This window comes from Cryptomeria japonica, chromosome 2, assembly GCF_030272615.1.
Source record: "Cryptomeria japonica chromosome 2, Sugi_1.0, whole genome shotgun sequence".
Classification (NCBI taxonomy): domain Eukaryota; kingdom Viridiplantae; phylum Streptophyta; class Pinopsida; order Cupressales; family Cupressaceae; genus Cryptomeria; species Cryptomeria japonica.
In genome coordinates this window covers 45,869,249-45,892,228 of record NC_081406.1, presented here as the reverse complement: position 1 = coordinate 45,892,228, position 22,980 = coordinate 45,869,249, and the positions used below count along the sequence as shown (strand labels likewise).

The 22,980-nt window shown below is 36.1% G+C and overlaps 1 protein-coding gene across 5 annotated transcripts in view; it reads left to right on the top strand.

Annotated features, from left to right (window-relative positions):
* The window catches only part of LOC131075027 (probable 3-hydroxyisobutyrate dehydrogenase, mitochondrial), a 158,358-nt gene that overhangs the window by 122,443 nt on the left and 12,935 nt on the right, over nt 1–22,980 (top strand). For 3 of the 5 annotated variants that reach the window (XM_058011811.2, XM_058011809.2, XM_058011814.2), the window contains 2 exons: nt 12,343–12,422; nt 12,569–12,615. In XM_058011811.2, coding sequence (XP_057867794.1) covers nt 12,343–12,422; nt 12,569–12,615 — 127 coding nt within the window. Of the gene's footprint in view, nt 1–12,342; nt 12,423–12,568; nt 12,616–12,904; nt 13,010–22,980 lie in introns of all 5 variants that reach the window. The other 2 variants (XR_009362168.1, XM_058011810.1) reach the window with 2 other exon arrangements.

Below are 22,980 nucleotides of genomic sequence, written 5' to 3'. Positions count from 1 at the left end.
AAGCTGGGTAGGAGAAGACAAGCAAAACAAGATTTTCGCTCCTGACCCTTCCAAAGGGTCCAAAGCGAAATTCTTCAAACTACCTATTTCCTCCTTGTGTGAAGTCAGAACTTTGATTCCTAGGGCGTGGTTGAGGTTGGAATGATGTCATTTAGCCTTGCGAGATGAATTGAAGTAAAGGAGATGAAGGATTAAGCCTAAAACTTGAATTTCGCTCTTGACCCTTCCAAAGGGTCCAGAGCGAAATTCACAAAATGTCCTTTTTCTTCCAAGTTTGTGCTAGGCCAAGGTAGTGATCAAGATGGATTGGGCTTGGAGATTGCCACAAGTTTGCATTTAAGTACGTTTGAGTTCAAGAAGGGTGAATTTTGAGCTAAGGGATGAATTTCGCTCTTGACCCTTCCAAAGGGTCCAGAGCGAAATTCTCATGATCACCTAATTCACTCATGATCGAAGCTAAAAATGAATCCCTAGGCTTTTTGAAGAGCTAAAACTAGCATATGCTTACCTTAAAGAGGAATTTGGAGTGAAAGAGTGAGGCAATTGAGACCTAATCATGGAAATCGCTCCTGACCCTTCCAAAGGGTCCAGGGTGAAATCTTTTAAAATGCCTATTTTTCACCTTGTTTCAACTAGGCAAAGGCAAGTTACAAGGACATGATTACAAGAGCATGGAATAGTGAAAAATCAAGGTTGTGAAGGTGTTGATAGATGGAGTAAATGTACCTAGGTGAGATGTTCAAGAAAGCCTCCTTGGGGTGATTTAAGCCTTTCTCATACCATGAACATTCTAGTGACTATGAAGAAAATGTGCCTTCATCAAACTTTGAAGAAACTCTAGCATCTTCTAGGTTTACCTATATCCTCTCATTAAATTGCTAATTAAGCCTCATTTGTAAGGCAAATTCGCATTATTTAGGCACTTACAAAAATGGATTAATTGATTTCTTTTTAAGCCTTAAGACCAAGAAATTTATCCTTTGGTGCCCAAATATTCTTTTTTAGCTTTGTTGCTAAGTCGGCCATGCTTTGAGGTGATTTTATTTTATTTTTTTATACATTTATGAAGTCGGCCTTTTGGGTAAAATGATGAGAGCGCCCTATAAAGGAAGGTGAATTTTGAAATCTTTAATTTTTAATTTGTGTTCTTTCCTATGTGAATTTGAAGAGCAGAATTAGAGGTGCAAATTTCAGCAGGTTTAGGCGAATTTCTGGTTGAGGAAGGCTGGTTAAAGGCTGATTGAAGGCTAAAATCATCAAGGGAGAACCTGAAATTCAGATCAAAGACCTTTCGTCCAGCAAATCTTCTTTTTTCTTTATCCATCTTTTCAAGTTGATAGCTAGAAATCAAGGAGAAGGTATGTACAATCAGATTTTAGAAAGCATATTGAAGATTTGATTCATAAGTATTATTAATTTGAAAATTCATAATTTAAGGGTTTATCACTCTATTTTCAAATTGAAATCTAATCTTTTCTTTGAAAGGTCTCAAAACTCCTATCCTGAGGTATTATACTTAAACCTAACTTAAACCTCTTTTTGTAGGTATCAAATGACGACCCCCAAGGCCAGTGGATCCACTACCCGGCAGGCTCTCATCAAAGAAGATCAAACGAACGATGATTTGGAGACCAGGATCGTTTCCAAATGGAGCAATATTGGAGACACCAATCTAGGAAACTTCAATGTGAAGAAATTTCGAGAAGCACCCTATATTGGCAAGCTGTCACCTGTAGCCAAGAAGATAATTGAGAGTGGCATCATCAAGGCTACAGGCTTCCCTCCTGTAGTCAAATGTCACGAGCTGATGATTAATGTGCCTGACACTATGATTCACATTCAAGGACGATCGTAGCCAAGGATGGAACTGTAGCCTATCTTTCAGAAGAAGCTATAAGTGAAGCCTTTCATCTTCCGGAGTCGAGAGATATGATCTATAAGAGCTTGGAAGGAGCTAGGTCTATCTACGAAGATGATCTTGATACCTGTCTGAACTTCGTCAACGAGAATTGGTTACTCAAGAGTAGGCCTCGCTTGAACAAGATACCTAATATGCCACACAGAATTGATTTCCAAGAAGAATTGAGGGACTTGATAACCATGCTCAATTGGGTTATAGGTGCCTCTCAGGCCTTCTTCGACAAGTGGATGTTCTTCTTTATTCAGGTGATCGTCCAAGGAAAAGGAATGCTCAATTGGGCTAGAATCATTAGCAACAACCTAGACGTGCAGTTGAGGAGGCTAGTCCCTACTAAGTCATTCCACATGAGTTCATATGTTATATATTCCTTAGTTAGAAGTTTTCAGTATGCCGGGTTACCCCATAGAGGAGTTGTCGGGAGAGGAATAGGAGAGATAAGAGCATGTGATTCTTATGTTCAACTACATCATCCACCTAAGGATTGCTACAAGCTAGTCAATGACACCTTCACGATGTATATCACTAGGACATTGCAAGGAGGGATTCACCATTGACTATCTCCGGAGGCACAAGAGCTCGTGAAGAAGCATGGTGCATGGTTCACCCAATTTCCAAAATTCACCTACATCGGGGTCCATGGATGTCCTTCACCTCCCTATATGTTGCCAAGGTATCCTACGGACAAAATAATATTGCTTGAGGTGACTAGACAGTTGGCAGCTTATGCTAAAGCATCAAGACATAAGCATGGAAATGGTATCCCCGTACCTATTTTACTGGGAAATTCAATTGAAGTGTGTCCTAATTCTCAAGCCGTAGAAGATGCAGAGAAAGAATTGTCTCAGTATTCATTCACATCCTTTGCCTCAAGGGAGAATTTTGACCCTCATGGTCATATGGAAGAGACAGTTGGGAAGAAATACAAACATGAGTTTCAAGTAGAGGACTTCTGGATGAATGTTTAGGATGATATGGAGGTGAAAAGAAAGATGCATTCTACATTACCCTTGGATGTCATTAGGAAATGCAAAGTTTACAGAGTAGCCGATCAAGCCCAGGATAGTGGTAGATATCTCCAATCTTCCTATGAGAAGGAGGATAAACAAGTGAAGATAGATTGGAATGAGCCAGAAGTTGCAGACCTAAGAGCATTGATGGACCCTGTTTCAATTGCACTCGTAGATGGGTGGACGTACAACATCAAAAATTGAAGGAGCGGAATGTAGCCATGACATTCACCCTAGAAACAAGGACAGAAGAAGGAGAAGCAAGTGTGAGTGAGAATACTTCTCATTCCAAGGGATTGAAAAGAAAGGAAGGACCTGAGAAGAGAGAACCTTCAAAGAAGAAACAAAAAGTGAATCCTGATTGTCCATCGAGTACGTCTTCTAGGCATGAAATAGAGATAAGTCAAGGAGAAGATCAAAGACATATAGTGTATGAAATTGATGAGTCTATGGAATCCATGGTGCAGAATGATAAACAAGGTAAAGGACTCATCGAGTCAATCTCTCCAAGTTGGTGCTAATGAACAAGAAGAAGAAAAGGATGATGATGAAGCAACGTTTCCATTCAAGGACGACAGACCTCTGCCTAAGGAAATACAGGTAAGGGAAAGAAAGTCTTCCATTCTAGATTGGCTAAAAGAAAGGCTGACAAGGGTAGTTGTGGTTGAAGAGGAAGAACAAGTATTCGACTTGGAGTGTCTCATAGGAAATTCCCAAGAAGAAATCGAAAAGAAGAAGGCTACAAAGATGTCAAAGGTAATTAGAGATGATATAGGATCTAGGAAGATACAGGTAGCCACACCAGTAGTAGACAAGTATGAGGATGAGATTTTGGCAGAGGAATATGATCTAGAGACATTTGATCTTGGTCCACTTACCTTCGAGCAGGTCATGGAAGAAGCGACAGATTCAGTAAGAGCACTTAATGACAAACTCAAAGATGAAATGGAAAAGAATAAAAGGCTAGAAAGGGAGGTTAGTGCTTGGCGAAATTATTTTAGTCACCTCAGTCAACCATTAAGGCGACAGGATCCAGCAGTATCACCTTTGCATGCACTTCCTCTCAAATCAATAAATGAAGCCGAAAGGATGAAGAACTTAGCCCAACTCATGAGTTCTTGGATTGATGAATCTTACAAGGTAGCCATTGAATTTGTAACAAGAATGATGAAGACAGTCCATCGGGCTATCCAAGTCCTCGAAATCATTCATAGTCTATTGATAACTGTGGATGCATTCACTCACACTAGAGAAGTTGTCATCCCGGTCTTGCAAGTGATAAGGACGCCAAGGCAGATTTTAGCACAAGAGAAAATAATGGATGGAGGAACCCATAGCCTTTTGCAATGGTCAACTTTACTCCAAATGAAGGAAGTTCTTTTCGAAGACATCAATACCAGATGCAGCCGAGTTGAAGGTACCATCCACCCTATTCAAGACAAGGTGTTTGATGTATTGTGTACAATCCTTGACAGAAGGATAGAGATCAAGACAGATGTAGATGTCCAAGAATTGGAAGACAGGATCAAGATTATTTTTTGCAAGGAGGAGAACATGGTCACATAAAAGCAGCGAGATCAGATGTATACTACTATGTTCCTGATCGAGAAAACAAAAGAGTTGGAGCCTAGATGGGAGACAACCCTTCTCGCAACTTTTGATCAAGTCCTTCACTTGGAAGAACGAATGAAGAACCTCCATGAGATTCCCATTGCTGAGATTGAGGGGATTACGACTAGATTCATTGAATATGCCAGAAAAGAGCATAGAAAAGGGAACAAAATTCTAGATGAAAAGTTGTTAGAAAATGATGTGGCAACTTTATCCCCATTGGGCTATGTTTCCTCGTTATTTGTGCCATTTTCTATTGGCTATGGATTGATAATGTTTATCTAAATGGGTTTTTTTTTTGTAACAAACCCTAATTAGGGTTTAGGTGTCAAAATCTCAGCCGTTGATCTTCTTTTGATTCAGGACATTCATTGTATTTGAGAGTGCTATATAAGCCCTCACTCATTTCATTTTAGAGAGTTAGACAGTCAGAGAAAAGAGAAATAAGATTAAAATTGTTAGCAGTAGAGAAAGAAGTAGTGAAGAGAGAAAGTTAAACAATTGTTGTTTTATTTTGCTATGAGATCAATTAAATATTGAAGTTATGGTGTTTTATTGCAATCCTTGTGGCTATTTTCATGGTTGTTTATCTTTTTGAATCACTCTTAGTAGAGATAGTATTTAAGTTTTAAGATTGAAGGACGAATGTTGTGCTTGATCTTTGGTAAGACTCATAGTCCAAACCACTATCTCCTTACTGATTGTAAGTACGCCCTGTGGTCAACTGGAGACATTGATATTATTTAAAGAATTTGATCATTATTGGAGATATTGATATGTATCTTAGTGATAGTACCTATCCCATTGATGATTAGAAAATCATTAAATCCCCTTAGAAGATCGCACTAATTACAGTAGAGTTGTAATCTTTTGGCAATGCTGAAATTGGTAGAGTTTTATCAAGACCAGTCCTCATTGAGTCATTCTTAGGATTAGTTTAGTCTCATCTCCTTAAAACCATTATCTTTTGCCTTTTTTGAAACATCAGTTAGTATTAGGAGAATCTAGTTTCCTCTTTGAAAAGTAGTTGCAGGAACAAGCTTTCCCAGAAAGTACGTAAGGCCCCTTGTAAAACAACAAACACAACGACCACTAGTGCTTATCCATGAGTAGAGAACCTACATAACAGAACCTTGAAGTTTCTCCGATTGATCCTTTTGTGAAATCTTCAGCATTCGGGAACTTTATTCAAGAGAGGATAGGATACCTTTGGGTATTTTATTCTGTGTTTGGTTGTGTACAAAAGACACATCAACAAGTCCCTAGGTGCCTCTATTTTGGGTGATAAATGCTTCAAAGGCTGGGTGCTTTAACTTAGGTTTCCCACAGAAACTTCCAAGCACATCCAGTGAATGGTATGACCCTATCAATGATCAACTCTGCAACCCTTACATTGTACAACCTGCATTAGTATTACCATTAACATCTTAAATGATAGAGAAATAAGGTTCATACCAAGCAGTAAAAACCTCCATAGATGGTATGACTAGGAGAGGAGGTATGAACTACCTGGAGAATGGTACAGCCAACAAAGTCGCCTCCCAAATCATCTCAAAGAAACATCATCAAAATAATCTTTGAATATTGAAATCAGTCACATTAAAATTTGCAACTCATAACACCTCAAAATCATCCATTTCTGCAACTCAATTAAAGCTTAAATCTGTAGCACAATGGCAATGTCTATATGAAACCACTCTACCTAGAAGCTTTGGAAGAACTCAAGTTCTCTCCAATAACAAAAGCAAAATACATTTTCAAGTCAACTCACAAATAAGCCCACATCTTCCTTTTATAGCATTCTAGAGGGGAATACTCATTGTTTTGAAATAATAATTCTATTATTCTCTAAAATGACCTTTTTGAAAGATTAATAATGTTTCAATCTGCAAACATGCCTCTTTCCTTATGCATTTGACTTGAAAAACAACTTAACACCTTTAAAACGAGCTATTACACTATGTTGTCCTTTTTAATAACTCAACGTTAGACAACTTAGTGAATAATAATTAATTATTCAATAATTTATCAGACTTGCAAAAAGCATTGAATTGGCACAAAAATCAAACTCCAATCATACCAGCATGATACTGAAGACGTGGGATGATGATTAGAGGCAACTACATGACTCACTAAAAATAGTTTGTTCATCCAAGAAATTTGGAGAGCTCCCAAAAGATCAGAAATCGATTTTGAAAGCGTCACAAGGCTCACTCAGGCCAACTGAGCTCACTGCCAAGAACCAAAGTCACTTTTTGATGAACTATGAGTGCTTCAAGAAGTTTGGAGTTCTCCCTTGCACACCAATTAGTCTTCAGAAGAACTTGAAAATTGGGCTAATTGTTTACAAATCAATATTGCTAAAAATGGGGACATTTCAACACCCTAAACCAATAAAAGAAGACACATTGAAATTTCAAAATTAATGGCAAACAGATAGTTTTTTTTCTCAATGTTTATCTGGCCAAGTATAGACTAGCAAAAATTATCAATTTTGATGTTGACAAATTATCAAGCATATTGGTGTGCCTCTTATGAGATAAATGCAATGATCAACTTTGGGTTATTATGAATTTATGATAGATGTGTTCCCTTATACACTTCCACTTTGAGGGATAAAGCGCTCTTGGTAGGAGAAAGAATCTGATTCACGTTATCCTTAAAGCCAATCCAGTCTCTCAATCCTCAAATTCCCATTGAAGGTGCCTAAAATTTTCATTCTAATGTAGCAGAACAAAGTTTACTGTGTGAAGAATTGTGGAGTTGATGGAATAAGGAATTTGAATACTCACAAATATGCTTCAGGTTCTAAACTTTTTTGACATATTTTTATGGAATTCTTACAATCTTTGAGAAATTTTTTAGAGGAACAATCCAGGCAACCTCAAAATTGACTGCATCTTTACTTCATCCTTAATCTGAAGTTCTCACATATGGAATTTTGACGCATTACCACTGTCTTGTGAGCAACTATCTATGCCAAAATGTTAAGGATGGAGCTAGACAAATCATTATTTCGGGATATCAAATTGATAGATAACTTGTCTCTCCTTCAAACTATTGCTTCATAGACCTTATGAAGGTATTCACTTCTTTTTAGGGTTGAGGAAATTTGGGAGTTCAAAAAACAAGAATGGGTCTGGGCCAAGAACTCTAAATATCCTACAACCTCTCTATCGTAATCAAGATTTATTGAAATCCTTCAATTGTTTTATATCCTCATGCTGAATTTCAACCTCTTGAGGCTTGATGAACTTAGATGGACAGGACACAAGAAATGTTATTATTATTTGAAGCATTTGGAGGAAGGATATCCTGCCCAAGGTCAATGCGTTCTCATGATTTCCTACAAGTGGGAAGATTCTGATCCTAATCAGATTGAGTAAGATGGGATCAATAGACCCTTCTATGTGTATTCTTTATGGGAAAGAGGAATGAACATTCACCTCATTCTTTGATCTCATTTCGCATGAGAAGGTTGTTTTTGGTATGCTAAGAGTAATGGTCTCTTTGTTGCGACTCCTTAGCTCTTCTTAGTTATATTCTCTTGGAAAGGATGAACAAATTAAAAATTGGTTTAGTTTTTTGGAGGGTAGCACCAATCATGATCTTATGACATATTTGGAAATAAATAAATAGTTGAATATATAAAGATCAAGTAATGAACACTAATAGATTTCACTCAAGGTGACAGTCTTAGAGTTTGTGTTCATTAAGGCCAAGCAAGGGAAGACAATTCTCCTTAATGGTGATAAAGAAATTATTGGAAATTGAAAACCTTAGCACTCCACATACAGAGACCCTTGAAGCAATATTTGAGTAGGAGAGGTGATCAACTATGCTATTGGGTCCCTCATATTTGACTCGAGTATGTCCAAGTTACTGCCTGGGCATCTGGGTTCCCTGTAGGTCCTTTTGTGAAGTACCCATAGGAACTCGGGTGCTTGGACAATACACTTTGCATACCTAGTTCATACCCAGCAGGAGCCTTGTGGTCTAAGAAGAGAAAAACAACAGCAGTTACAAAATTGGTCCATGAAAGGAGTATGACACTATCACTTACTAAATATGATATTATTTTCCAATGAATTCCAATATAAAGTTGATATTGTCTTGGCAGACTGGGAATTTATAATCACCATTTTAAAACTTTTAGGGCCATTGTTTCCAATTGAACATGTGTAGATAGCATTAATTGATCCTCACAAATGCATCATTCCATCATTTACTCTCAAATTTGACCAAAACTATTTTAGGAGGGGGAAAACAACAATGTTTGTGCCAGACTGTAAATCTGACATCATTTGTGAATTAGCATGCTAGATCTTCAACATTGACCCTCTACACCTGCATTGATCCTTGTTTGATTGACTTCTTAAATGTTGTTATCTGACAGTGTTGACCAAAGAGCTCTGATGTATTTATTGTGTTGATCAAAGATCTCTGTTTAACATAGATAGCATTAACTTTTGTACCACATACATTGCCTATTTTGACTGCTGATAATGCTGCATTGAGTTCAATATTCTGTTTTTAACTTTGTCATGATCAATATTGACCAAGAAGCTAGTAAGGTATGCAGGTTTCTTTGAGTTTTTATTTCTCTCTATTACTGTACTCGTGAAGCAATCATGAATTGAACTGTCATAAGTTACTATGCCAAAATTATGTTGTATATTTATTGGCAATTAACTGAACCAGTAACTTAGGTGATCAACCTCATGGTGTTACAACCATGTAGAGTTCTTTCTATAGTTTCTCACCAACCTTGGAGCATTGAAATTCACGCCAATTGAAAAGTTTTGGCAAAGCTAAGATGGAAAAGTAATGGCCCTGTCAAGTTGGTCAATCAAAATTGTTCTACAGTATCATTTCCAAGTTTCCAACAGACTCTTTATAACCATTCTCTTCATTTCTAATTGCATATAGTTGTGCAAAGATGTGCTTTTCAATTGCGAGAAGATAAACATTTTCTCCCTGGAAAGAATATCATGCACAAAAACATCAGGTTAATAAAGGTTCAGTTTCAGTTTATGGACAAATTTTTTTTCCTTTTATATTTTGTTTATTGTAGTCCATCTTCTTTTATTACTCTTGAATTCTGGCAATTTGGAGTTCTGTCCACCAGATATATCCCAGTATCTGGATCAGTAGTACAAAAGCCAATGGATCAGTCTTGTTTATGTTCTGTTCTTTTGCATTAGTTTATGTCATTTGAATTTTGAAGCTCATATTCCAGTCTCTCAAAGCCATAGATTATCATTTGCTCCATTCAAATGATTTCATATGATGGTTGATAGGGTCACAAGACCTCATCCACAACATGATTGATGATGCAACCAGGATACACTTCAAAAGAAAAAACGTTTCCTGATCAACCAATTTGCAGACATCCCTCAAGCAAGTGGTTCCATCATCTTAGTTGTTCACGTCAGCTAAAATTTTAGAGGCCATATACCCTCAAAAGTTCAAATTAATTTGGATTACCTTATATTTGATAGCAAGACTAATGTTTACATTCTAGATAATTGAGTGTGCCAATGGATTCATGTTTTTCTACAAATGATCTTTTGATGAAGATAAAATAACATTTGCACTTCTAAAAGTTTCCTAACATGTCAAACAATAGCTGGATTCTAGTTTAATTATACTCTTCTGTGTAAAAACAAAAAAGTGAGGAAATCTGTAGAAACTTGTCAACACTTTATTGACAATGTGAATGATGAATACTAGCTAAAGGATGCTTACAATGATAAGCATGTTAGATGGAAGAATCTGTGAGACCTTAGGTGTGATCAATCAGTTCAGAATTATACAAAATTCAAATCCATTCCACAACCTTTATGTAAAATTCAACATTTGAAAACTTAAGCATAAAAGAGTTCTCAAGGACTGCAACGAATTGGATCCAGTATACCTAAGCATAGATAAATTATTGAAGGTTAAAACCATGGGGTGAGGATATGCATATGAAGTAGGTTTTTGATGAAGGTTTAAGCAAAAGGTGAACAAAGAGTTCACTCTAGCATCAAAGGAAACATTGCTGACCAGAAGCCACAATTGTCAAAGATAAGTAATTGGTGCATTGTGCAAGCATCATCATACACATTTTTATTCTTTAATGGAATAAAGAAGACAGAAAATAGCGTATTAGTTATCCCATTTGTCTCCTGGAACATCTGGTTTGTGCAGACTATGAAATGAGGACAGTCACCAGAAGTAGTCCTTAGATCAATCTGTCACAAAGCTAAAATCATGTCTAGTCAATTCCCATTCTCTTCTACCCATGATAACCCAATATTTTAGAACTATCTCAACACTAATTTTGGAAACTTTAATTGTATTACAGAATAGATTCATCTTGATTCCAAACCTTCTTGGATACCATTGCCATTTACCTTCCTTAAGCTGAAGTTTGATTATGAAATGTTGTGACAGTCTGGGCACTAGTATAAGTTCTCTATTTAGATAAGGAAACAAATGAGACATGAACCCCTCCTTATGATAGAGGGGTCTCATTTATTTTTAAATAAATTGAATGCTCATCTGTCATCATGTAAAACACAAGGGAATGCGCCATTTGGATTATAAATTGCATCTAAGTGCCTTGTTTTCTGCTAAACTTTTACTGGGGTTTGCACCTAGCCTTTTTGGGTATGAACTGCCTTATTATAACTGTATCTCCTTGAGGAGCTTGCCAACAGGGCTTGATATCAAGTTGTTGTCATGGTAATTGCTCTGCCTTTCCACTATACTATGGCCAACCATGTGACAAGGAGTCATTAATGTCTTTGGTGACTGAAAAGATTCGAAGTCAACATAACCTTTGAAATGCCTCCCAGATACTTTGTGGAGATTACACCATGCAACCACAATAACACGTGAAGAGTTATCATTTCCAAAGCATTACCATTGATTCCCCACACAAAGAATGTGAATCAAGCTGTAAATCTGTTGAAGCAAAAATAAAGGAAAAACATAATATCTATTGCTTAAGGGAAGGAACATAAACTGAAATATATATCTTCCATACCGACCAACATTGAGGTGGCTTGTTGATTAGTCCAGATAAGTAAAGTTTAATTCTCCAAGCCTCTGTATGAAGCAAAAGTTACACATCAAGCTAACCCATCAAATTTTTTTGTCTTGTAGAAAGGAATATATATCTGAGAAATTGCTTTTAGTAACTCAATTTTCTGACCCATATAAGCTTTCAACCTGGTGGTAGAACACCTTGGAAAACTACAATACAGCTAATTGTCTTTTTGTTCAATAGTTTTATATATTATGTTGATGTTGTTTGTGTTGGTCAGTTAATCTGCTAAAGATGAAGTTTTGTGATGGGGCTAGAAAGCTTGTAAGTGACTGTTCTTTTTGTAGCATGAATTCAGACAAAGAAGTAAACTGTCTTGCGATTGGGGAGAATAGCAGTTGGTCTCCTAGTCATTGATATTTACCATTTATGTACTTTTCTACAGTGTAGTTTAGCTGTGAACTTGGCTTTGTATTCTTCGAATTTTTGTTAGGTGCCAAGTTCGTTTCTCTTATGTACTCTTTACATTAGTATCATGGAAATCGATATCCCTTAATTGAAGTAATTTGTCTTTTATTTCATTATACGGAGTTGCTCTTGCAGTTAAAGTTACAATCTAGTTTTAGTAGTGATGCTTATTATTGCATGTGGTGACATTTCCTGCACTTGCATAGCATTTTCTCAAGTTCCAGTTATAGCCACAGCTTAAAGTTGTTGCCTGATTATGTTCATAGGAGAATCGAGTAAAAGTTTCTGTGCTGTTCATGCAGGCCAAAGACTTGGGACTTGCATTGGTTGCAGCCAAAGAAGTTGGAATAGATTCCCCTCTGACAACCCAATTGCATGAAATGTAAGTTAGAACATGTATATGTATAAATATAGTTAAACACATAAGTTAGGCTTGTGTTTGGATGTATGGAAAAACAGCAGACCTTGGCGACTTATCTCATATATTTGAGCTTTACTTGTATCTGGCATTCAAAATGGGTCAATCAGATCACCATTGGGCTTGAAGGGAAAAATTGTGCAACCACTTGGTCAATGTGAGTTTAGTTTATTAGTCAAAAGAATACTTAAAATTAACTTGAGCCAATGAATACTTGGGGAAAAAAATGTTTTTTGGGAATTTTTAAATTTTATTTTCTATTCTTTTAATTAGTAGAGTTTCAGTCTAGTATTCAGTGTCTGCAGCCATACCAAGTTGGTGCTGGGCATGAATCTGCCTACTATGGTAAAGGAATTTTTGAGTGTGGTTTATATAGATGGACTTTACTCATTTACTCATTTAAAGTTTTTTAAGCTTTTAGAATCTTTTGGTCTTTTCTTAATCAGGCTAAACTTTCCTGTTTAAGGCTTCTCTTCTGCCTTAAGCCACTTCAGTTCTATTTGAAGGGCATAAAGTTTAAATGTTCTTTGCTGATACAAGTTCACATTCTGGTGAGCATCTCATCATCTGTATAGCTTCTTGTATTAAAATAATATTGTATTTATTCTATAATTGTCATCTTAGTTGTCGTTTTAGTTGTCTTTTTATATCGTTTAGTGTAACTACTGCTTTTATTAGAAGGCGTAGTTAGCTTTTTAAAGCGTATTTAGCTTTTTAGCTTCAGTTAAACGGTTTTTTTTTTTTAGAACACTGTTGTGTAATCTTTATTTAAGGAGCCTTCCTCCCCTTATACATCGATAAATTGGCCTTCGTCTCTTTTGTTAATACATCAATTAATTGAGCAATTAATTTTTCATGGTATCAAAGTGGGTCAATTGGGTTTTATAGGATTTGGCAAATTTTTCAATAAAAATTCATTGAGGTGCTACTTGGAAATTTTTGCAGAATTTTTTTTAATCGAATGTCTGCAATTTTCGTATTTTTTCGCGTCTCTGATTCGAGGGTTTCTTCCAAAAAAAATTTAGAGTTCAATTTCTTAATAAAAAATCGCTATGAAGAAATTGGGTCTGTTCTAGCTCATGGGTTTGTGGAAGGTTTTTATTGCCAGCGCGACCTGTGTTTTTTTTATGCAATTTTGTACAAAGGGTTTTCCAGCAGCGTTTTTTTTAATCCTCCCCGCGCGGCAGCTCGTCCGTCGTTCTTTTTTTGCCTCAATTCTGGGCGCATTTTTTCCCGTGGACCATTTTTGGGGGTTTGCTGGCCTTTTCTCTCCCCGCGTCAGCTTTGTCTGGGCACCGTTTTTCGTTCGAGGGAAGGCGTTTTTTTGTACGCGACGGCTCGCCTAATTTCTACGACGAAAGTGTTTGTCTTTTCCATGATAAGGGAAAATTCGTGGTATTCTTCCCACAATAACCTCTTTAAACAACAAAGTCAACTTTGTGGTATTCGTGATCGGGATTTTTGGTGTGTTTTTGCTACGTGATGGGGTTTTGTGTGCTTTTTTCTACCTTCGCGTTTTTTTGTTTTTTTTTTAAATTTTTCTCCAAAAAAATCAACTATTTCAGGTTTTTATATTTTTTTCTTCAAAAAAATACTTCTGGGTTTTTTATAATTTTTGTCCTTAAAATTTTTTTCGAGGTTTTTTTGTTTATTTTCAAAAAAAAAAATTATCTGATGGGCTTTTTACTAAGTTACCGGTACCTCCAAGTTTTCCCCCAAATCCAACTATGGTACGTTTCGGATTCGGATTCGACTTGGAATCCCTGTGGAATCAGACAGGGTTCCTCTTTTTTGCTCTTGAAACGTATGCCCATTTTGACCCACGAATCCTGACGAATCTGAGGTCGACATGGCAATTCCATGGAGTTTTTTTGATGAATCTGTGTCACGCACGAGGGGTTATTCATTGACTTAACGCATTTCGCTTGTCTTCGGCGGAGAAAATGGCACGACGCACTTGTCTTCAGCAGAGAAAACCAGTGATGACACAGAGGTAGACCAGCACAGAGGTAGACGGAACAGAGGTAGACCAGCACAGAGGTAGACGGCATAGAGGTAGACTAGCGAGGGCGTGACGGCACATGCACACGGTCACACGCACACGGCCAACTGAAATAATTTTTTTTAAATTTGTTTCTATAGTATTGGTGATGTCTTGTTTGTATTTTTATTTCGTCGATTTATTTTGTTTATATTTATTTTCTATAGTTTTGTTTATGTATTCTTTGTATTTTTTATTTATATTTTGTATTTTAAACAAAATAAATGGAGCCTTGATATAAATTTATTAATTTATGATTTATATATTAATTTATAATTTTATACAAATAATAAATGTTAAATATTTATTTTTTATTTATGTGAAAATAAAATATTAATTACAAAATAGTTAAAATAATAATTATTAATAATACAAATCAAAATTAAATATAATATTTAATTTTAATCTATAGTACTATTATTTTAAATATGAATATTTTTTTATTGTGTAACTAATATTTTATTTTCACATTAAATAAAAGTTAAATATTTAATTATAAGTTACTTTCATAATTAAATTTTAATTATAGGTTACTTTCATTATTAAAGTTTGTAAATATTTAAATATTTTTATTTTTTTTTTTGATCGATAAAAGGCCGAAGCCTTGAAGAGTTTTTTTATTAATATAAATAAATATTTTACAGTGTGACCCCACTCGCTGCAGGCGCTGGTAGGAAAGAGCGGGGTTGAGAAAACCTCCAGCCTAGCCTGGGACCATAGGTCCTGTCCTTATACAAAATTAACATGGGCATACCCATGACTCGTATCATGACGAGATTTATTAAATACAAAATTTCCGTAGGCATACCCACGGTTTGATATTCATTAAGATCTGTGCTTTCATACATGGGCATACCTATGTCCCGTATATTCTCGATAAATGTTATCCTCTTGCTTTGTCGAGAAAGGTTCTTGAGTAACAGACAAGAAGTCTCCTCCTCCAAAAGTTAGCCATTATCACAATAACAAAGTGATGCATATTAATTTAAAGAGACTATTAGCCCATATAAGAAAAATGAGTTAAAAATGATAAAGAAATGATTACCTCATCAAGATATCTGAATTAGCAATGGATTGTTTATCCATTCTAATTAACTATCCACTATCTGCCCATGTTAGTAGAGAATAGAATTTAAATAATAGCAATCCTATTTTACAGAGCTCCATACTTATTCTGAAAGCCGGCTTGCCATAATGGGCCTGAATTAACATTATTACCTTACATTTATATGTGCTGCCAAATAGAACTCAGTGATAATCTTTACCTCAGCTAGAACGAAAAAACATTCAACTAGATTAAATCTAGCTCTGTTCTAATAAGTAAGGAAATATACAGATCAGAAAACACATAAGTCTTGTATAAACATATGTATATGTAAAAGGAAGGATGCATGAATGATTACATGATAAAATTCTAAACATATATCAGTATATATATTTCAGCAATATATATAGAAATATATGTGTCTGATAAAAAGAAATCTGGAAAGACAGAGCTAGAAGATATATATATATATATATATATATATATATATATATATATATATATATATATATATATATATATATATAGCCAAATGTGTGTTTCAAATGTGAGAATAAAATAGGATATAGCTGAGGATATATAAGTCACTCTATGTTTATATATAAAGACGTATATCTATATACCCAAATGATATCTCAAAGTATACAAATACCTATACTATACATTAATAGACCTATCAGACATATATTAATATATTTGAAAGCTAGAATTAGAACTAAAAAAGAAACTAATAAGCAATCATTCCATAATGTGGTTGCCGTTAGCACCTAGATTTGCTAAGGAGTCAGCTTCAGTATTACCCTCTCGGTAAGTGTGCTTGATAATTACCTCGGAAAAGGTTTCTATGATAAGATTGATTTCCTCAATTTTAGAATTCATAATCCAATTAGGAGTCTTCTTTGTGCGGATAGCATTAACGATAATTTGGGAGTCTCCTTCAATCACAACTTTGGACAAGTTTAGATTTTTACAGATTTTGAGGCCTTCCAGAGCGGCAAGGCATTCCGCCATGTTATTCGTAGTAGGCTTGATGGGGTGGGCATACTTGGAAATTGATTCTCCCTTCCAGTTCCTAATAATCCCACCGATGCCCGCCACTCCGGGATTACCCCTGGATGCTCCATCAAAATTCAGTTTTACCCAACCTTCTTCGGGGGGAAACCAGGAGCAATTAGCTCTGTCAACTTGAGTCTTTGTGCCTCCTCTGCCAAAAAGATTTAGAATGATTAAAGAGGGCCATTTAAGTCTGATCTTATTATCCCAGGATCTAAATGAATCCTCATAGCAAAAGATATTCCGGAGTTTGCTATTGATGTTTTCCGTAATTGAGGCCTCAATTTTGTTAATTATGTTTTTCCAATCTAATTTTTGGTTAGTAAAAATTCTGCGATTACGTTCCTTCCAAATCTTCCATGCTAATATACATGGGGAAATGGTCCAGATATCCTTATAAAGATTATCTTTGTAAAGAGTAGGCCAGGCTTTTAGGAGGCTTAGTAGGTCAAACGGAAGGGCTGTCTTCCAATCTAGACATTGCTGAAGCCAAATCCAACAATTATAATAATTTCACTTTCACTTTCAATTTAAATATTGGTATAGGTTACTTTCATAATTATAATAATTTCACTTTCACTTTAAATTAAATATAAATATTTAACATCTATAATTTATTGTTTAATATTAAATGTTAATAATTATTTTTTAATTTGATGTAGATAGCATAATGGCAACCACTGCTAGCTCTATTCCTCAACGGATTTTCAAAACCAATCCAAATTCACCCATATGTGTATATATTTATGATTTTTATATCTTTTTGTACGGACGTACCTAGACGTACCCAAACCCCCCCCAAAAATTGTCGTACCGGCGTACCGTACCCACGTACCCGTACTCGTACCGGCAACTTAGGCTTTTTATAATATTTTGTCCTAAAAAAAAGTTATTTTGGGGCTTTATAATTTTTTCCAAAAAAAATATTTTGGTAGGTTTTTATAATTTTTTCCTAAAAAATTATTTGTACGAGTTTCCCAGGTTTTTCCTATAAAAAAACATTTGAGGGTTTTAATAATTTTTTCCTCAAAAATTATTTGCTATGTTTTAATAATTTTTTTCTCAAAAATTATTTGCTATGTTTCAATAATTTTTTTCCTCAAAAATTATTTTTGGGATTTATAATTTTTTCCTTTAAAAAATTATTCTAGGTTTTCATGATTTTCTTCCTCAAATTGTTTATGGGTTTTCACGATTTTTTCCTCAAAAATGTTCATGGGGTTTATAATTTTTCCTTAAAAATTATCATTTGTAATTCGCACAAATCACGTGGATTTTGGTTATTTGGGTTTCCATAAAAACGATGATTTTTAACCTCAGATTTATGGACTTTTCGATTTTCTCCTCAAAATTTGTGAATTCTCTTTTGGATGGTTCCTATTTCAGGGTTTGATGGTTTTTTTTTCCACAAAAATCGTGGTTTGTTGTATTATGTTTTAGAGTTGCTGGACGAAACAGTGCTCAGTGCTCTTCTACGAAAGGTTTTGTGATTTTTTTCAAAATTGTGTTTTTTGCTCTTTGGAGGGTTTGCCAATTTTTCCTCAAAATTGTGGTTTCAGACTCAATCATTCGTGTGTGACAGTTATATAATTCGCACGTGAGGATTACATCAGGTTGGACAACTTCTGGTACTCTTGGTCATTAACATTCTGCAGATCTTGGGAGGGTCTCCATAGGAGCAGAGTGTTCTTTGCATTTGTGACCAAAGATTTGTAATGTCCTCTATAGGGTATTAAGTACAATGACAATTAGGGAGGGTATTAAAATAATATTATATTTATTCTATAATGGTCTTCTTAGTTGTTGTCTTAGTTGTCTTTTTAATTCATTTAGTGTAACTACTGCTTCTTTTATTTGAAGGCGTAGTTATCTTTTTAGCTTTTTAGCTTCAATTTGAAGCTTCAATTAAATGGTTTGTTCTTTTTAGAACACCGTCTTGTAATCTCTATTTGAGGAGCCCTTGTCTCTGTTGATGTGTTTTATATGCACATACAAACACAATTTAAAATACCCAAAAGTATCTTATCCTCTCTTGATCAAAGTCTTTCAAATGTTGAAGATTCACATAAGGATCACTCAAGATAACTCCAAGGTTCTTAATATGTCGGGTCACGACGTGGGATAAGCGCAATTGGTTGTTGTGATTGTTGTTCCTCCAAGGGGCCTTACATTGTACATGAATGCTTGAATTGTTGGAACTTAGGTTATATCTACTTGCTTGGAGAACTAAAAAAGGGCAAAAGGCATAGCGTTTAGGAAGACTAAGCTACTCCTAGGAATGGAAGAGAAGAGTGAATGATTTGATGGAATCCTACTGGGCAAGGTCTCACCATCAAACATAACAGTTTGACACAAGCTCAGTGCAATCTTCTAAGGTGCAATTCAAAGATGTTCAAATCATTATCATCAAACATTGATTACCATTTAAGTCAATGTATAAACAATGGATATATAACAATTGAAATTAAGCTCATATAATTCCTGTTGACCACGCAAGGCACACTTACAATCAGCAAGAGGCTAGTGGTATGGACTAAATGATTCCATGCAAATGCATTCAACAATTTCCTCCATTCAATCTAATCAACGTGAAAGTAAATGAGAAGTAGAAATCATGGGACTTGTTGAAATAACACATTTAACCATAACTTCAATGAAAAGAGTATCTCCATTTACAAGTCTTAACAACAATTCCTCCTATTCTAATCTAACTGCTTGCTATCTAGTATCTACCAACTATTCACTATTGACTCTTAACCATCTATTAACCTTTACAAATGAAGAGCTTGAGCTTTATATAGAGAGCTCATTACAATGAGTGGTCAGGATTGTTTCAGATCAATGGCCAAGATTTGACAATGAAAACCCTAATTAGGGTTTGTTAAAACAACTCCTTTTGGTCAATGAGAAAATTACATTTAGGTTCAATGCTGAATGTGAACCAATAGAAAATGGGGGTAGTTGCATTGGAGTTTGTGCCCTCATGGACAAGTCAGGTTCATTGAATCAAGACGTGATGATGTAGGACCTCCTTTGATTGGTGGTGTAGTGATTGGGATGCCACCTCAATCTGCATTTGCAGACCTCATATCTCATCACAAGCAATATCCCTTGATACTTAACGTTAGTCACTTTCTCAATGTGATGATGATGGAGGCATGTTTCCAAATTGTATCATGTTGTTCAAGATGGTCTTCTAACTTTGATTAACTCTTCTGAAAATATCTTCTTGAATATCATCAATGCTGAAAGCCATGAAGGTGCATGGTGTAGATGTTGACTCCCTCTTAGTTTTGAATCTTGATATTGCCTTGGAATGAACCTTTGCTGTCATAACTGCTTCTTCACTCCTTTGAAATTCTTTCTTTGTGATTCCCTTCATGTTTTTGATTCTTTCATCCACATCCTTGGATGTGTAGATCATGTTCTTGTATAAGTGAATGCTTCTTGTATAGTCGCCTTCCTGGTATCATTGTGCTTTCCGGTGAAGTTTTCCCCATGAAGTTGCATGGTAGTGTGCGTCTTGCAATCCTCCTTTTCTTATTTCTTCAAGGTGTTGCTTTGCAATTTGCATCATCCTCCTTTCACATCTGCAAAACAAAACAAATATGGTAATAAACATACATGATATATAACCTTCACAATCTCTTAATTTGACATGATCTCCGATTTTATGTATTGCAGGTCTGATATGTGCATCTATGGGGGAGATCGCTGCTAAGAAGGAGCAAAGGAAGGGAATTTCACTCCTATCAGGGAGCAATGGAAGTGTAATTCGCTCCTATCAGAGAGCAAAGGAAGTTCTCCAACACTTAGCAAAACCTGGCATATGCAGCTTACCTCTTAATAAAGTGCAATCAAGTTCCTCAGATGGCAAAAGAAGAAATTCGCTCCTGTGGATAAGCAATGGAAGTGATTTTCGGTCCTAAGGAGGAGCAAAGGAAATTAAGTTCAAATCACCTTCCAATCTGCCCTTAGCCCTATTTCATCAATTTGTCTCTGTTTTACCAATCATGACTCAAGGTTTTTAGTTTCCATGTGCAAAAATGCTTTAAACCATTAGTAAAGAATGCCTAGGAGGGAATTTCGCTCTCAAGAAGGAGCAATGGAAGAGAAATTCGCTCCACTTGAGGAACAATGGAAGCATAATTCTCTCCAATTAGGGAGCAATGGAAGTAAACTCAAATTCACCCTTCATCAACCCAAGTTTGGGTATTTTGTCATCTATGCATATGAAGGTGTTAAATCAACCTTAAGTAAGGCTCTAGAATCCATTTCGCTTCCAACCAAGAGCAAAGGAAGGGAAATTCGCTCCTAAGAAGGAGCACTGGAAGAGGATTTCGCTCCTGGAGAGGAGCAAAGGAAGTGACTTCAAATTTGATACTTGGCTTGGTTTCCTTCATTTACCCTCCTTGCATTAACTCAAATGCATCAAATTACCTTCATGTGAGGCCTTAGAAGCAAATTCGCTCTCATGCAAGAGCAATGAAAGAGTATTTTGCTCCAAGGCTCAGGCAATGGAAGTGACCTAAAATTCACTCTCTAGCCTGGTTTTATCACCTCATGCCTTAGGTTTTTAGTTTCCATGCACAAAAGGCATCAAATTACCCTACATGAGTGCATTGAAGAGGACTTCTCTCTCATGAATGAGCAATGGAAGCAAATTTCGCTCCCAAAGGTGAGCAAAGGAAACGACTTCAAATTCGCCATCTCCATCTTTCTCTTTGTTAAAATGATGATGCATTTATCCCTCCCAATGATCAAAATGATTGCCAAAGGCACAAAACTTGCTCATTACCCTCAAATATGCTCAAGAAATTCAACTCGCTCCAAGATGAGGGCAATGGAAGAGGATTTCACTCTTGAGAGGGAGCAAAGGAAGTGGACTTTATACTTGATCAAATTCAAGGTTGTTGGCTAAGGATCTCACATTTGCTGCTGAAACTAAGACATCACATGATGATCAAATGGGTTTCAAATGTCTTGGAGGGCTTGGAGAGGGAATTTGCTCCTAAGAGGGAGCAAAGGAAGCAAAATTCGCTCCAAAACTGGAGCAAAGGAAGTGAATTTCGCTCCTAGGAGGGAGCAAAGGAAATTTTCATACGCTTAGTCAAATTTTGCTCCAGCAACCTCTCAATGAAGTATGATTGAATCACTTGGATGACGAAGGAAACTTTGCATAATTGGTGAAATTTCATTCAAGGGATTCCTCAATCTAACCCTCCTCGCGTATCTTGCTCAAATTGATGCCACTTGACCTCTTTCCAACCTGAGGGAGAAATGACTCTACCACTATCTAGCTACCTGAGAAAGTGCACTTCTTCAAATGAAAGGCTAATAGCAAAAGACTAAGCTAAGACAACTAACCTAGAAAGCGAAAAAGTGGGGGCCGCATTTGCAATGGGGCGATCTGTGAAAACGTCACAACAGTTTCCTTTGTTAATACATTGATTATTTGAGCAATTAATTTTTCATGTTGAACCTTGCCCTTTGCTTTTGTAATGTCATGCTTAGCTAGCACTGGTTGTCTTTGAACTTGGCAGCCATCTTTGCTTGTTCCTATGTGAACTGAGTTGGTTGGTTTTACTGTTGGTGTAATACGTATTAATTATCTAGCTCACTTTTCAACAGTGCAATATTCCTGGTAGCTGATGTTGTCATGGATGGAGGATCCAATTAAGGTTTATCCAACGATTTTCGTTTCATACATAATCCCACCAAATTCACTACATAAGAAGTCTTTTGTACATAACTCTATTGATTCGCTGTCTGGAGATATTAAGAGTCTTTACTGCTAGTGCTTACAATCAGATATAGGCCTTAGCCTTGAATTGCAATCACAAACAAGTGTGACTTCAAAATAAAATTCTTGGAGCTGATCTTCATAAGTTGCTCTTCTTTGGCACTCTTGAATCACAACTTGGTTCTCCAATACCCTTCTTCTCTAAGTGATTTTGCCATCTTTTTATGGTGAAGCTTGATGTAGTAAGGTAGCACTAACCAAAAAATGTACAATGCCCCTTACATATAGGATAAGGATCATTGGTTCAATATTAAATGATTTTAATATGGATCTAGACGTGATGGCATGAAAAAAGTAAATGACTGTTTTTGGACTGTGTTACGGGGTCCTTATATTTTGACCCGGGTTCACAAGTGGGTTCAGTCCTCATATTGGTCCCTTATTTGTTTGTCCCAGGGTACGCCCATGGTACTGCCTGGGTGCTTGGGTTCCTTGTGGGTCCTTCTATGGAGAACCCAAGGGCTGAGGCAGTATCTTGGGCATACCCAGAAGGACCCAACTTTCAATTATGATACTTTCAACTTCCTCAAATCTAATATCTGAGACTCTGAAGTTAGACCAGAAACAATCAAGGAGTTTA